The sequence below is a fragment of the Protobothrops mucrosquamatus genome, unplaced genomic scaffold, assembly GCF_001527695.2.
Source record: "Protobothrops mucrosquamatus isolate PMUCROS unplaced genomic scaffold, P.Mucros_1.0 scaffold13, whole genome shotgun sequence".
In the NCBI taxonomy this organism is placed as follows: domain Eukaryota; kingdom Metazoa; phylum Chordata; class Lepidosauria; order Squamata; family Viperidae; genus Protobothrops; species Protobothrops mucrosquamatus.
Genome location: NW_015386400.1, coordinates 2,472,180 through 2,487,947, shown reverse-complemented (window position 1 = coordinate 2,487,947; position 15,768 = coordinate 2,472,180). Strand labels below are relative to the sequence as shown.

General features: G+C 40.3%; 1 protein-coding gene across 1 annotated transcript in view; it reads right to left on the bottom strand.

The window, feature by feature from the left end:
* Nucleotides 1–11,512: 11,512 nt before the first annotated feature.
* Nucleotides 11,513–15,768, bottom strand: part of SVIL (supervillin) — a 73,225-nt gene continuing 68,969 nt past the window's right edge. The window contains exons 40-41 of the mRNA XM_015810662.1: nt 12,597–12,752; nt 11,513–12,475 (exon numbers count right to left, since the gene is read on the bottom strand). Coding sequence (XP_015666148.1) covers nt 12,389–12,475; nt 12,597–12,752 — 243 coding nt within the window. The 3' untranslated portion in view covers nt 11,513–12,388. The remainder of the gene's footprint in view (nt 12,476–12,596; nt 12,753–15,768) is intronic.

The following is a 15,768-nucleotide window of genomic DNA, read 5'->3' as shown; positions in this document are numbered from 1 at the left end:
TATAGTGTGGAGACCAAAATTGGTTGCAGTATTCCAGGTGTGGTTTTACTAAGGCTTTACAGAGTGGTATTAGTACCTCAGGTGATCTTGATTGAATCCCTCTGTTAATGCAACTTAGGATTGCACTGGTTTTTTGGCTGCTGTAGATCACTCATGTGATCTTAACTGAATCCCTCTGTTGGCTCATATTTATTTGATTGTCCATTAAAACTCCAAGATGCCCTCTCACAGTTACTGCTATTAAGCCTGGTTTCACCCAATCTATATGCGTACTTTTGGTTTTTCCTACCTAAGTGTAAGACTTTACTTTTCCTCTACATTGAATTTTATTTTGTTAGGGCCCAGTGTTCAAGTCTGTCTAAATCCATCAGGATCTTGAGCCTGTCATCTAGGTCAGGCATGTCAAACTGCTGGCCCACAGGCCAGATGAATGATGCCGAAACCGCGCCCACCCCATTGCCAGCAATGGGGAAAAAAGTTGCAATACATCGCGCAACGTCACGTGACGTCGCGAGCTTGACATACCTGATCTAGGGTGTTAGCTATTCCTGCCAGCTTAGTATCTGCAAATGTGATAAATTTACCTTCTATTCCCTCTTCTAAGTCATTTATGAGTATGTTGAAGAGTACTGGGCCTAGGACAGAACCTTGTGTACCCATTGCTTACTTCCCTCCATATAGACGTAGTACCATTAAGACTATTTATTGAGTATGGTTTGTCAGCCAGTTAAAAATCCATCTGATGGTGATGCTGTTTATCCCACTTTTTTTTTTTTTAGCTTTCTAAGAAGTAGGTTGTGGTCTACTTTGTCAAATGTCTTGCTAAAGTCTAAGTATTCTATGTCCATTGCATTTCGCTGGTCTACTAATTTAGTTACTTGGTCAAAGAATGAAATAAGATTGGTTTGGTATGATCTGTTTTTAACAAACCCATGCTGGCTTCTAGTTATAACTTTGTTTGTTTCTAGATGTTCGCAGATCTGTTTTTTTATTATCTTTTCCAATATCTTCCCAGGTATTGATGTTTGGCTGATTGGTCTGTAGATTCCTAGGCCTGTTTTTTTTTCCTTCCTTTTTTGAAGATGGGAACCACATCAGCTCTTTTCCAATCCTCTGGTAGTTCCCCGGTGCTCCAGGATTTTTTTTGAAAGAGATGGTTCAGTGGTTCTGAGATGACATTTGCCAGCTTCTTTAGAATTTTGGGATGTAAGCCATCAGGTCTTGTTGTGCTTGGCATCCTGCATAGATAAATGATGGAATTTACTGCAAAAAACTCAAAGCTTTTTTTAGGTCAGCAACATCTAAAATGTTCTTCAAGTTCATCTTCTGGATACTTCATGGATTTCATGGGGTACAGAAGCAACTTTTAATTGTTTTTTCCAGGAAAGTATTTTCAACTCTCCAATCTAGCTTACAGCTTTGCAAATGCCTGATAATTTCTCCTCAAATTCTAACCAGGTCTGACTCAGGTCAGGTCAGCCAGGTGCTGCATCCACTGAGGTCAATTATATTTCAGGCAATATAAATATGTACATAGTTGCTTGCCCAACTGGATTGCTGTTTTATATTTAATTTGACTTTAATGTAAAAAGGAGCATGCTTTAATTTTATTACAAATGCAACAGAAGAATGCAGACTGAAGTCCCTCAAAGAGTTCTAGTTCTGTTGAGCAGTGTTGAGCTTCAGATTTATTGACTCCGATCTAGACAGCAGATATACTGATATTTTGCCAACAGCTTCAAAGGCAAAGTCGCCTGCTATGTAGACCTCAGACAACAGAGATCAACTGAATTTCTGTCTTCATTTTCACCACCAGAATGGCCAATCAGGATTGGACACAAAAAGAACTGATGAAGGACTAGCCTCACTAACCTGCAACCATCAGACACCAACTTGATGAAAACCAATCAGAAATCAGGTGACTTGGTTATAAAGACAGGAGCCTAGTAAGTCTGTATCCCATATTGTTGCATGTGCTAGCATGATTGGGATAAAATCCTCTCCATGTATTTTAACTCTTTAGAAACTGTAAATGTCAATAGCACATCAAGAGTTGTATATGGGACAGGAAGCCCAAACCAGCTACATATGGTGTATTTGGAGCATAATAATCCAGCAACTGTTCTTGAATCACACCAGACATTCATCGATATGGAGTTGGATATGGGAAATAAGGGGGTTTGGGGATATAGGAGACAAAATACTAGGCAGGATGAGAGAGAGAGCCATGGCTTAGACGCTGATGATGTTCATGGAGATAATTTCAGCAGCCCTGGTCAACATCAGTGGGAACTCTTTCCCATATTGTTCACACCTATTTGGAAATCAGATAATATAGTAGCTGAGACTACTCATCACACCAAGTTACAATGTGCTTTGGTTGATTTTAGTTTAGAGCAGAGGTTTCCAAACTTGGCAACTTTATGGACTCCAACTCCCAGAATTCCCCAGTCAGCATGGCTGGCTGAGGAATTCTGGGATTTAAAGTCTACAAGTCTTAAGGTTGTCAAGTTTGGAGAGCTCTGCTTATTGCAGGAATCTATAAAGGATAGATTGTAGCCTAGGAACAAGTCATCATTTTTTAACTCCCCCCCCCCGAGTAAACTACCGTATATACTCGAGTATAAGCCGAGTTTTTCAGCCCATTTTTTGAGCTGAAAAATGCCCCCCTAGGCTTATACTCGGGTCAATATTTTTCCCCAGTTCTTTGTGGACTTACAATATCCGAGCACCGTTTAAAGAGACACCGAAGGAAGACGGTGCCCAACTGCGCGCCTTTCCCCCTTGGCGGGGTGGTCTTTTGCAAAGTCTTTTGCTCAGATATTGTAAGTCCACAGCAGTGCGGGCGGCGGCAGCAGCGTCGTCGTCTCCCACTCCAAATCCCAGGCTGGAGTCAAGCCCTTTTCAAAAGCGCCGGCTCGGGAGCGAAAGCAAAAGGCGGGGGAGTGGGGCTTCGTTCACGCGCGGATCCCCTACACTCGTATTTATTTACTGTATTATGCCCCAGCTGGCGGCGGCGGCAGCAGAAACAGCAGCAGCAGCGCCTCCTTCCTCGGTTAGCTCCGATTCCCTCCCCCTGTGTCGCCTCTGAGCTGCAGGACTCCGCCGCTTGCTTTATAAACCCTTGGCCGCTGCTCCATCTTTTCTTTTCCCACCAACCGCCCCCCCCTCCCTCGACCGCTTTGCAGAAACGCCTGGATAGTGAGAAGCTGGAAGCGGGCGGGCGGGTGAGAGAGGCGGGCAGAAAAAAAGGGGGGGAAATCCACACACGCTCGCGCAGGGAAAGGGGGAAACGGGTGGGCCGGCCGGCTCCCCTCTCCTCTTTGTGTGTGTGTGTTTGTCTCTCTCTCTCTCTCAATTCTCCCCCACCCCAAAAGCGGGGAGGGGGCGACCTTGCAAAAGGGAGGGGGCTTCTCCCGGTTGCGCGGAAGGCTGGAGGTGCACCTTTCTCGGCCAGCCCGGGTAAATTCGGCCGTATTCTTCAGCCAATTCTTCATGTGATGCTCCAGATACGGCCCTCCCCACTTCCCTTCCGTTCCCTGCGGTGCTGCGTGTCGAGGCCGGGATGGAATACCCCGGGCCGCTGCAGCCAAGCGCGAGGGGGAATGCCAGATGCCTCGCGCGAAGGGGGGAGGCCTGGCGACGCTGCGCCCTACCGGGCGCTCACCGGGGGGCCGAGGTGGCCAGGGAGGAACAGCCAACTGCCGGCAACCAGCCGGAACTGCTGGGGCCGGCCCGTATTGAAGAATACGGCCGAATTTACCCGGGCTGGCTGAGAAAGGCGCACCTCCAGCCTTCTGCGCAACCGGGAGAAGCCCCCTCCCTTTTGCAAGGTCGCCCCCTCCCCGCTTTTGGGGTGGGGGAGAATTGAGAGAGAGAGAGAGAGACAAACACACACACACACAAAGAGGAGAGGGGAGCCGGCCGGCTTACCCGTTTCCCCCTTTCCCTGCGCGAGCGTGTGTGGATTCCCCCCCCTTTCTTTTTTCTGCCCGCCTCTCTCGCCCGCCCGCCCGGTTCCAGCTTCTCACTATCCAAGAATACCCTTCCAGCTGACGTGGGGCGTGTTATCAACTATTACTCCTTTGTGCAAAGTGCTACAATCGCGCGGTTACCAGAGGGATGGGGTTGCAAAGAGGCCGATTAGCCCAGGCGGAAAAATGTGTGTGCTGAAAAATGCCCCCTTGGCTTATACGCGAGTCACCATTTTTTCCCAGTTCTTTGTGGCAAAATAGGTCCCTCAGCTTATAGTCGGGTCGACTTATACTCGAGTATATACGGGTATTTGAGTTCACATTGTTTAAGCCAAATCCATGGTTAGCACATCTGAATACCCTTTTTGTCTTTTTCAATCAACCATGACTGAGCATCGTGTATGAACTTCTCTGCTGAGGGCTCAATGTTCACAGATAGTGCATGATCCAGTGATCTCAGCCTGGAGGAACATGGCAGTGAGACCATGCATTGGGTTGTTAATGAGCCCAAGCTAAAACAGAACTAATGGTGGTGTCCATGCCTCAGTTCTGTCAGGCTCTATGTTAAAAGGAAAAAGAAAAAAGTGAAAAGAAATGTTTTGACTCACACTTCCAGCCCTGCAGGCAGATGGGAGTGACACACCAAGTACAATCCCTATTTTATTACTGGAATTTGGCAGGAGTGAAACAGTTAAATTATACCCTTAGGAGAAGCAGATTTAACAGCCACAATTCCCTGGCTGGTAGCCCAGAGTGCCTTCCTGCAGCTAAGCTGGTGGGCGCTGCCTAGAATGACAGGGTTGCTGGCAGGCACAGAGGATCTGCAAGAGGCTGTATTTCTGGCTAGGCATGTGACAGCAATGAGGCCTTGAAATGTAAGTTTAATTTAGATCCATAATCCTGGAAGCTGTGTGACGTGGCAGTTTTTCTCTTTCCCATACAGATTAAACTAAAATCACTTAGCAGATAAAACTCAAGAAAGATAGCAATAAACAATTTAGTTAGAGCTCATCCCATCCCATCCCAACACACACACACACACACACACACACAGAGAGAGAGAGAGAGAGAGAGAGAGAGAGAGAGAAGACAGAGACTTTATAGCAGGAACTTTATGGCCTGCAGGTTTTTCAGGCTAGAATCAGAATACAGAATACAGAATAACAAAACAGAACAACAGAATAACAGAATGAAACACAACAACAGAATAACAGAATTAACAGAATAAAACAGAATAAACAGAATAGGAGCATAACAGAGTTGGAGGCCTATTCTGCAGAATGAGAAAGTCAAGAAAGAAGCCTTTAATCTGATATTAGTGTTCCAACTTCAGTTCTGACTCCCATATGGAAGGTTTCAATTCTTGCCAGCAGAACAGGAGGCACTTTATTCCCTCTTTACTTTACAGGAATTTTAGCAGATCAAATGGCATTTCAAAGTGCTTAGTGTCAAAGCTATGAACCCGGCTGCCTTTAGGACCGCTGCATGACTTCAGATTGCGTACAGAGCAGGGACGGAAGATGGGGAGAGAGTGGAATCCACAGGTGGTTTATCATCATGATAAAGGTGAAAGTTCTCTTTTGGCGAACCAAACATGCTTTTTATAACAATTATTGGGAATTCTATTGGACAGTGTGACTTGACCGGTCAGAGGAGAGGAGGAGAGCTACTCTTTTAATTAATCACTTCCCACCTTTTCGTTGGAGCCAGCTTTTGCTTTTTAACTTGCGGCTATGATTCAGCCCATTAAAGGTAACATTAGAGGACTTTTTGACTCCGGTGTGTTTCTTGGTGGGGATTTCAGGCCGGAGGTTGACACTTAGGATGATTTGTGACACGTTGGGCTAGGAGATTTTTGCATCTAGAAAGGCAGCATTTTAATGTGTGACCAAAATATAACTCTCTTTCCTAATACCTAGTACTTTACAGGAGTTTAATCAAATTAGGATTATCACTAGAGATATGGTTTCTCAACAGAAGAGCCTATATCAGAATAACTTTTACAGCATACTCTAATAAAGGACGATTTTTTCACATGCAGTAAGTCTGAATCATTTTTCCAGCTCAATATACAAGAATGAACATAACTTAATAAATATAAGGGCAAGTAAAATTAATTATCTGACTTTCTGCCTTTCACTAGCAACTGACAAAGTTGCCAGTCTCTATTACGGCTGGTAAGGCCTCCCGGTATTCTGAACAGCGATGCTTTTTAATACCTTCATTTTTCAAGTTATTTGTTAATGATATTAAACCTTAACTGATTTTATTTTCCTTTTGTTGAGTCTTGTTTATTTCATGCAGTTGCCTTGAGCCTCCCCTCAGTTGAGAATTGGACAGAATGTTATCCAAGTTGGATGGTACTACAAGAAAGAAAAATATAGCCTTAATAAACATTAGAGTTTTGGAAAATGATCAACCAGTGATGTCTGCAGAGTATGGTTTTAAAAAATGCAATACATATAAAAACCAGACAGAGCTTTAATAGCACCATCATGGCTATACATAAACCTCCTCTATGATCTTTGACTTTTTTGCCCACTATCTTCTGACACCTGTCAGGATGGGTTCCAGAATCTAGCAGAGAAATGTGTAAACAGTATAAGGATTTAGCTCTGATTTCAATGAGCCAATCCCTTGGTTTAGTGATGCAGATTACATTAATAATATAGCAGAATTTATTTTAAAATATTGTTATCCAGAAGTTTTGGTAATACAGCTTGTCTTTTGATCAATCCTTAAAAAAAAACTTTGCCAGATAAAGATTTAATTTCGAATTACAGTATGAAGCTGAATTTTAGGATTAGAAGAGAACATTCAAATTGGCTCTGGAAATCATATATAACTTAAAATGACTGTTGAGTCTTTCACCAGAAATCCAAATGGCCTATTCCCAAGCAGAGCTTGTCCCATCTTGAATAAGGATATGGATTCACAGCACTTTTCACTAAATGCATCTTTTTGGTGTAGTGGTTAAGGCACCAGGCTAGAAACTGGAAGTTCTAGTTCTGCCTTAGGCACAAAGCCAGAAGTTGGATGGTTTTGGGCCAGTCACTTTCTTTCGGTCTTAGGAAGAAGGCAAAGGCAAACCACTATGGAAATCCTGCTGAGAAAACTGAAGGTATCTGTCCAGGCAGCTGCCAAGCATCAATCCTGACCTAAAAGGGACAAAAAGGGAGCATCTTGCTGAGAGATAGCAAACTCCCATTCAGCCAAGGTTTTGGAAAGCTGAAGCATCAGAAAACATGGAAATAAAGCACTTGTTAGTCTCTTGTAAACATATCCGCTTTCAGTCATGGCTATGCCTCTGTTGGATCATTATGAGAAGCTACAAAGCCACATTTATACTCCAATGATTCTAGGGCTGACAGGTAGCTGTCACACACTCTGAATCCATTCCATACTAAAAGCTGTGCAATCACAAGGGAGCATGTCTCCCGGATAACATAATTTCAAATTAACTGTGCTTGGCGTTCAGAGATTTCAAACTGCATGGGTGGTATTGATTGATGGAAGATTAATATCAAATCCTGCTGGCACAATCCAGCTGCCAGTCCAGACTGAAGATCTGCCTCACTACTTTCTTTGCTGCCCCATTTATTTTAATGATATTGGGTCCTACTATCTCGATTCTGAAAAGGAGAGAACCTTGCTCAGGCATTATGAAATGTGAGCAGCTTTTCATGGGAGTGTTCCCATTAGCCTGCTCTTGCTGACATTTTGCAAATAAGGTCTTTCTCCTGAAGATATTCACTGCAAATTTTTGCCAAGAGAAACATCTTTGCACAGGCATGTACATATTGATTTCCCTACATACCAAATTTATATGCACTGATATTATATGTATCTTGCACTATATGCATTTGTGCCTTGCCTTATATGCATTTGTGCTCACCTACTGCTCACCTAGAAATGTTTTTCAACCATAACTCTTTAAGAAGAGTTAACTTCGAGACCGCCTCCTGCCACAGATTACCCCCCACCGACCTGTACGCTCTCACAGAGTGGGTCTCCTCAGGGTACCGTCGGCCAGGCAGTGCTGGCTGGCGACCCCAAGGGGGAGGGCCTTCTCTGTGGGAGCTCCCACCCTCTGGAACGAACTGCCCCCGGAGATCAGGGTGATCCCTGATCTCCCTTCCTTCCGCCACGCCCTCAAGACGTGGTTGTTCCAGCAAGCGGGACTGGCCTAGGGGATTTTATAGGGGTTTTAATTACTTTTAATTGGACACTTTCAAATATTTCGTTTTAATTAAATTTTAATTAGGTGTAATATGTATTTATGTTAGCTTTTTATCTAATCTGTCAGCCGCCCTGAGTCCGAAAGGAGAAGGGCGGGATATAAATGCAATTAATAATAATAATAATAATAATAATAATAATAACTTTTAACTTCCCAAATTCCCCAGGCAACTCTGCTGGCTGAAAAATTCTGGGATTTTAAGTTTACACCTCTTAAAGTTGCCAAGGTTGAAAAACACCAACCTAGAAGCTAGGTAGATCTCTTTTATTCTGCAGACATTTCCAGTGAACACATTAATGACTTCAGAAGAAAGACATAATTTGAGTGAGAGCAGTAAAGCAGCATGGTGGTGCTTTGGTTTTTATGATGCCTGAACTGAGCTAATGCATGGTCATCTAAGATCACTGACTTTTTTATTTATTACTAAGATCACTATGTTGTTCCAAGCTAAGCAATTCTGAGGTTACACTCCTGCCTACAGTATTAAGGTTGGGAATGTACAAAAAAATAGCATTAAAGTATAAGACAAATAATCAAAAATCCATCATGTGATCCATCATGCAGCTCCTTAACTGCAGACAAAGAATGGTCAGTTCCATCTTCAAAGTTTTTCTGAAATGGCTGGGACCTCACTTATGACTATGAGCTAGCGTGAATTCTTGAATTGCCCTTGACTCCTCCCTCAAGGAAAGCATATGGAAATCATTTATGACTAGAATCTGGATTAATAAGGTTAATGGACTTCAACACACCCAGATTGTCCCTTAGCTCAAGCACACAAGCAGGATCCAATTCATTATCCCCATCCTTTCCTGCTATGAGATCTTGGCTGATGCAGTCCTGACACATGGATGATGTCTTGGTGATACAAACCAGATGTACCCTCTCTTCCGCAATCAATCTTACAAATTATAGTCAACGATGTGAAAGTCACAGCTTTCAATAGTAAAGGCGATTCCCTTACAGTGTAGCGAATATCTTGTACGAATCTGATGAAACAAACTTGATTGCTTTCCATTTTGCTTTGCTTTGCATAAGCCTCCTTTAGCAGGTTATGTGTACACAAATTTGAATTTTATTTGTAAGTTCAAAAGGAGTTGTCCGGTGTTTATCTGTCCAGATGTGTTGTTGGATGATCCTCAGAATTGCTAGTTGAAAATATTGAGAAGGGAAATGCCACAATGGGGAGGAATAGATTTGGAAAACAGGAGATAGGAAAGAACTGCATTTGGCCGAACAGAAAAATGGTTGAACTGCCAAACAAATTGCAAGACCCTAGCAATCTCTGTGTTCCTTCTAGTAGCTCACCTTAAAGACTTACCGTAATCTGGTTGGAAATGAGAAACTTACTCAGCACAATATGCCTATCTTACATTTACACTACTTAAGCTTTCAGCTTCAATTCTTTCTGCATTTTAATCATTTAATAAATGGAATGAAGTGACATGCTACAATGTTACTTTAAAGAGTCAACAGAAAAAAATATTTGTACCTCAGGGTTGAAATGAGAGATCCTTGGTGCTCCCTGAGTTGGTTGTCTACTTGCAGATGTTTCATGACCCAAAATAGGTAACATAATCAGTTCTGGTAAGGACTGGAGTTCTCCACTCCCTACCAGCACCATTGATGTTATCTAGTTTGAGTAATGAAACATCTGCAAGAAAACAACCAAGCTCAGAGAGCACAAAAGCCCCCTCAGAAAAGAGCCACTAGATTCTTTACTGTTGGTGCTACAGTGGAATTAAGGGCTTATTACACAAGCTAATAGAAATAGGAAGCTGCAGGGCCATAATGACTGAATTGTAGAACCTGGTATGAATTTTTCTAATATAATATTCTAAGCAGTAACATGACTCAAGCTTTTTCTAGCAAATAATTCTGACCAAAAGTGCAAGCAACTCAGGATAAATGTCCTAAACACACAGCTTAACCTCAAACATATAGATATATCAGTGCATTGTACTTAACTTCTAGTTATTCCCTTTTAAGGTTGGTATTTGGTGGCGTCTTCAGACAGTACTTGATATGAGACTTTTTTAAAGTTTATGTTTTTAAAACTAGTCCAAATTTATTTGATATGGCAATTCAGTAGGCTTTGCCTGCATTTGGTTTGATCAGATTAAGAACAATATCTGAAGAATTCATCATGTCACTTATCTTAATGGCTCGTACACTTTCCTTGTCTAAAGGTGATTTTTTTCAGTTATCATAATCTATTGAATACTTTTCTGAAATTAAAAGCTAAAAATTGAATACTTTATTTGTGATGTTGCAGAGAAAAAGGAGAGAAACATCTTGTGTATTAGAATAAACATTACAGGCTTACAGAGTATACAAATGTGGTCAAACATCCTTTGTTCAAATCAATATTAAATTTAATGCCACAGAAATAGGGGTTCATTAATTTCTCATAATGAAATAATCCCTTTGCAAGTTTGACATTTCACAGAAGCTTGCCAGAATCAAGGTTTAGCCATATGTTCCATGGACTGAATCTGAACTTCAAATTAAATTTATGTAGCCACCATTTGCATTACTGAACACACAATAAATTATGCTTACAGCTTTACATATAAGGAAAAGTTGACACAAGAGTCTGAGTTGGATCCAGACATATATCATGCTTATGGATCAACAAAATTAATGGGACTTAGGTTAATCATACATATTCTAAGTCTGGAGTACCAAATGTTATATTTCATATATATTCCATTGCAATGCTATTTTAAACCATTCCCAGAAAGTAATGTTTATCTGCTCCTTCAAAAAAATTTTTTTGTTCCTTAGCCTCCTTTCCTCTACAAATAACAACTAGAAAGTTACTTGACTCTATGTGCCACACAGTTGTGGTACTGTTAGTGATAAAAGACATAATAAAGATTGACTCTGAGGGAGAGGACTTAATGGCCAAGACATTATTCTATTATCATGATCTTATTGGACTTCAACTCCCATGAGATGAAAGCTGCTAGTTGTGAGGGCACATCATTTTGATTTAATTAGAGAGCTTTTAGTATACAGGGGAATCTGTAACGTAGGCATCCAGTTTTTATGTACAAATCAGCCCCTAACTTATGACATTTTAAAATGTACAATCAGAAATCTTTATTGCCTACATAGAACAGTTCTAGTCATGAAAATGGATGAAAAGAGTCTATGGATTTATTTATTTTTCTTAAAGGCATTTTGCTGGTCTGCTCTCAGGGCAATGCAGACATTTTCCACTGTAATTCATAAATCAAGATGCACCATCCAGTTATCTACTTAAGATGGCAAAGGAGAGAATAAGGAGCCAGTCCATTGCTAAAAATTTATTCTGAAGCCTTGCTTTAAGTCTTTATCACAAAAGATGGTTTATGTTTGCCACATTATTATAAACTGAGGTTTTTTTTTGTTTCTACTATTATAAAAGTAGACTATGTTCTGAGTCATTTTAAAAAGCAGGCCAATTGTTTTGGTATATAAACTGTACATAAACAACAACAACAAAACAAGGCACTATACATTTTTGGGATATAAATTTGGATTCAGTGGATTTTCTAGAAATGTTTATGATAATTCTTGGTTCAGTTTAGCAGCTGAAACAGCTCTGAGACTAATACTTTTGCAATTAAAACACTCAGAATGAGGGAAGGAAGAAAAGTGGGGGAGAGAGAGAGGGCCATAAAATCAGCCATAATACAAGATAATAATAAGTCTAGCTACTTTCCTGGAACTTTCTTTACAAAAGTATTGAAAATGAATAATACAAACTGAATTGTTCAATACATCCTTCTCCTATGCGTTTACATAAATACAAATCCTTTTGAAAATCCACAGCTTGAACAAAATAACACTTTACAAAAAAAGCATTTTTCAAAAACCAAATGACACGTAGTGTGGGTAGCCAAAGGATCAGCAATCAGAAAAGTTCCTGTTCAGAGTACAAAAAACATAATATTCTAAACCTGGCCTGCACTTTGGAGTTGTTGCCCACCAAATGTCTTCCAAAGATGCTTCTTGCACATTTACATTATGGTGTGACTTCAGAACAGATAGCAGAGTCTAGTAACTTCAGGCAGAATCTCTCTTTTGAGGGTGAAAATGGGCATGCTACTTTGGCCAAGAGGTGCAGAAAATGTCAACGGGTCATGTTCCACTCCAGCTCCAGCCCATGATGACAATACTGGCCCTTTCAAAAAAGCCCTTTTGCCTTTTTGAGGTTCACCTGCTTCCAGGAAGGCAGTGTGTTGTATTCTTCTCTAGTTAACTGTAATGCAGTCTGAATTAAAAACCAGAAGGCATTGAAAAGGATTAGAATGTAAGAATTAAAAAAATGTAGACAAACATACAAAAGGAATTCAAAGCAGAGAGATAACAGTGAGTTACTTCCTCTAGTTTACCTCAAAGTCCTCGTTTGAAAGGTAGATTTCAAGATTAAGGGGGTCTACTCCCTCAGGAAGAGGCCTTGCTAAGAGATCAGCAAGTGGATAAAACTTTTGGCACAGCTTGGCCAGCACATCTTCTACCAGGATGATCTGATTAGAAGCTTCAGCATCCTGAGGAAGAACCAGAGACCACAGAAGAAAATAATCCAAACAGAAGCAGTAAACAAAAATAAACTGAACCAAACAGTTTCACACTAAGTTTGAATTCTTTAAGGAAGCAGCCTCAATTCAACCAAGTAATCTCTACAGAGAAATCAAGTTTGTTTGTTTGTTTGTTTGTTTACTTGCTTACTTACATCAAGTCAGTGTTGACTCTTGGCAACTGCCTGGACTGGTCCCTGTGGGTTAGCATGATTTTTAGATGTGGTTTGCCCTTCCCAGGGCTGAGATTTAAACACATTTCTTCTTTTTCTCTTAACTATCTTAGATATCATTTCCATTTCTTTCTAATGCTCTCATATGTTTCTATCCCGTGTTCAATAGGAAACTGCCTATTCTTTTACTGATTCTCCTGCTCTACCTGCTGCCCATCAACTTCATCTCTTTGTCCCTATTAATCAGGTGAGCAAATCTTGCGTACTCTAGGCCAGATTTTGCAATGATTTGTTAAGCTCTTGTCCAGCAACCTGTTTCCCATATTACCACATATATCAAGCAACAACTCTTCTATAACACTTAGTTCTTAGAATTCTAATCCAATATCTCCAATATATCTATAGTTGGGAAAGGTTGTATACTGTAAAGTATGCATTAATTCTTCTATTCTCCCTCTCTTTTTATTTACTTTTAATTCTAGCCTACTTCCTAGATATCAGTGGTACATAGCAGGTCATTGTACACTGTTTTTCAATATATATTGGTTGGGGGGGAGATATATGAGTCAGTCTCAACCCCTTTATATTTTGTATTAGGAAGCTTCAGCTGACTTTCTCTCTGCCTATGGTATGCATAGATCAACGGTCCCCAACCTTTTTGGCTCTATGGACTGGCAGCATTGGTGGCAGTAATGATGGTGGGGGAGGGGAGAGAGGACATGGTTTCCCATGCACCAGTTGCTTGTGCAAATGGAAATTCATACACTGGCATGTGCGCTCGCCATTTGCCTGGCCTGGGAGTTGGGGACCCCTGTTATAGAAAGCTATCAGAGACAGCTGATATAAGGTAGCAATACTCGGATGGGACCTTTGGGTCAAAAAGGACACATTGAAGGTGGCACAAATCATAACAAAGTCAATAAGAAATTTAATGCAAAAATTAAGGATAAGGTCTGCACTAGGAACCTCCATCTCTCTTTTATTAGTCTTATATCTTTTTCTACCAGGCTTTTGGCAATCCTGCCTTGCTACCATGTTGGAGATTAGCTGTTAAAAATGGTGCAATCTATCGATGGCTTATGTCTAGAGTTCCTCCTGTTTCTTTTTCAGCCTTCTCCCAATCTTTTCTATATTGTCTGTGATAAAATTGGCAACCACTAGGCATGTGGAAGATTAGCAGATCTGTACAAAGCCTCCAAGTTACTGATCCTGTATAGAGACAGCATTGTGAATCACTCATTCCCAATCTCCAGTTTTGCTGAATGCCGTAAGACATTCCTTACAATGGTCACTAATTTCCCACTATTGGCTGGTCATTTTTAGACAAACTTTTAGGCCACATGACAAAATGAGAACATTTAAACATAGAAATGTATGATTTCTAACTACTAGTAAAGGAATTTAAGTAAGAGGGAACAATGAGAATACTGGAAAAAATGAAAATTAATAAAGAATGAAAATTAATAAGATTTGGGTTCAAAAATAAATCGATGTAGAATTGTTTGTGGACTTTCCCAACACAAGGCAAGCCAGAGAACAGTAAATTTTCTGTTCTTTTCTGCTTTGAGGTATTTTTTGCCTCCCTGAAAGTCTAATGAGGAAAGTTTTCTTGCTTATATTTCTCCATATTTTGCTCAATTTTCTCTGAAAACTTGTTCTTGTTCAGGGAATCTTTCAAACTTTTAGGAACTCTTCAAATGAGCTAAATATTTACTGGGATTTAATAAGTTTTTTTCTTACTAGTTATTCTTTGAATATTTAATAGGACAAGAGCTTGCTTGGCAAATGCAAACACTGCTTTATCAAGAATAATGTTTTATATGCCAAACCAACCTAATGTTATTTTTTTTAAAAAAAAACACTGACCAGTTAACTAATCATACAATTGCAATGGGCACAAGCATATCTTGAGTTCACCAAAGCATTCAACAAAGTCTCCCATGCTATCCTAATAAAGAAGAATAGCTGGACTATACTGCCATTATATGGAAGTAAAATTGTTAAACAATCCTACTCAGCAAATGTACATCAATGGCTGTGAATCAAATTAGAAGGAACCATTGGGTGGCATATCACAGGGCTCAATTTCACATCCTATCCCATTCAACATATTTATAAATACTTAGATTGAACATTACAGCTATACTGTATAATAGGCAGAAAGCAGCAATGTGAATTTCAATAGAAACAAATGCATTGTCCTATATTTGGATCAGAAAAGCCAGAGACATAAATGTGAGACTGATCAGCCAAAGAATCAGAGAGTCTGGGTGCTTCATACCTGAGCAGGAGCCAACACTTTTATGCAGGTGGAGAAAAAAAAGCAACAATATCCTACACTGTATAAACCAAGGTCTTATGTCAGGATCAAAAGAAGTGTTTCTTTCTATTCTACATTGGTCAGACCACATCTAAAATATTGTATCCTGATTCTAGCATCATATTTTAGGGTGGGCCTTGACAAACTGAACTACCAGAAGGAAATATGGTAACAGAGGAAAAATTTACAGAGAATAGTTGGAAACACTAGCTATTTTTAATCTGGAAAAAAGAAATTTGTGAAAAGACATGATAGCTGTCTTCAAGTATTTGAAGGGGTGAAAATAACACTTGACTTGCTTAATTATTCCAGAATATAGGAAAAGAATAGCTGGATCTATATTACAAGAAAGCAGATTTTGATTGGATAAACAGAATTTTCTACTGTAATAGCTGTCTGATAAATGGCCTTGAAAAGGGAGGACATCCTTTTGCTGGAGATGTTTAAAGAAAGGCTGGAAGACCATCTGTCAGAGATTCAGTAATAGTGTTTT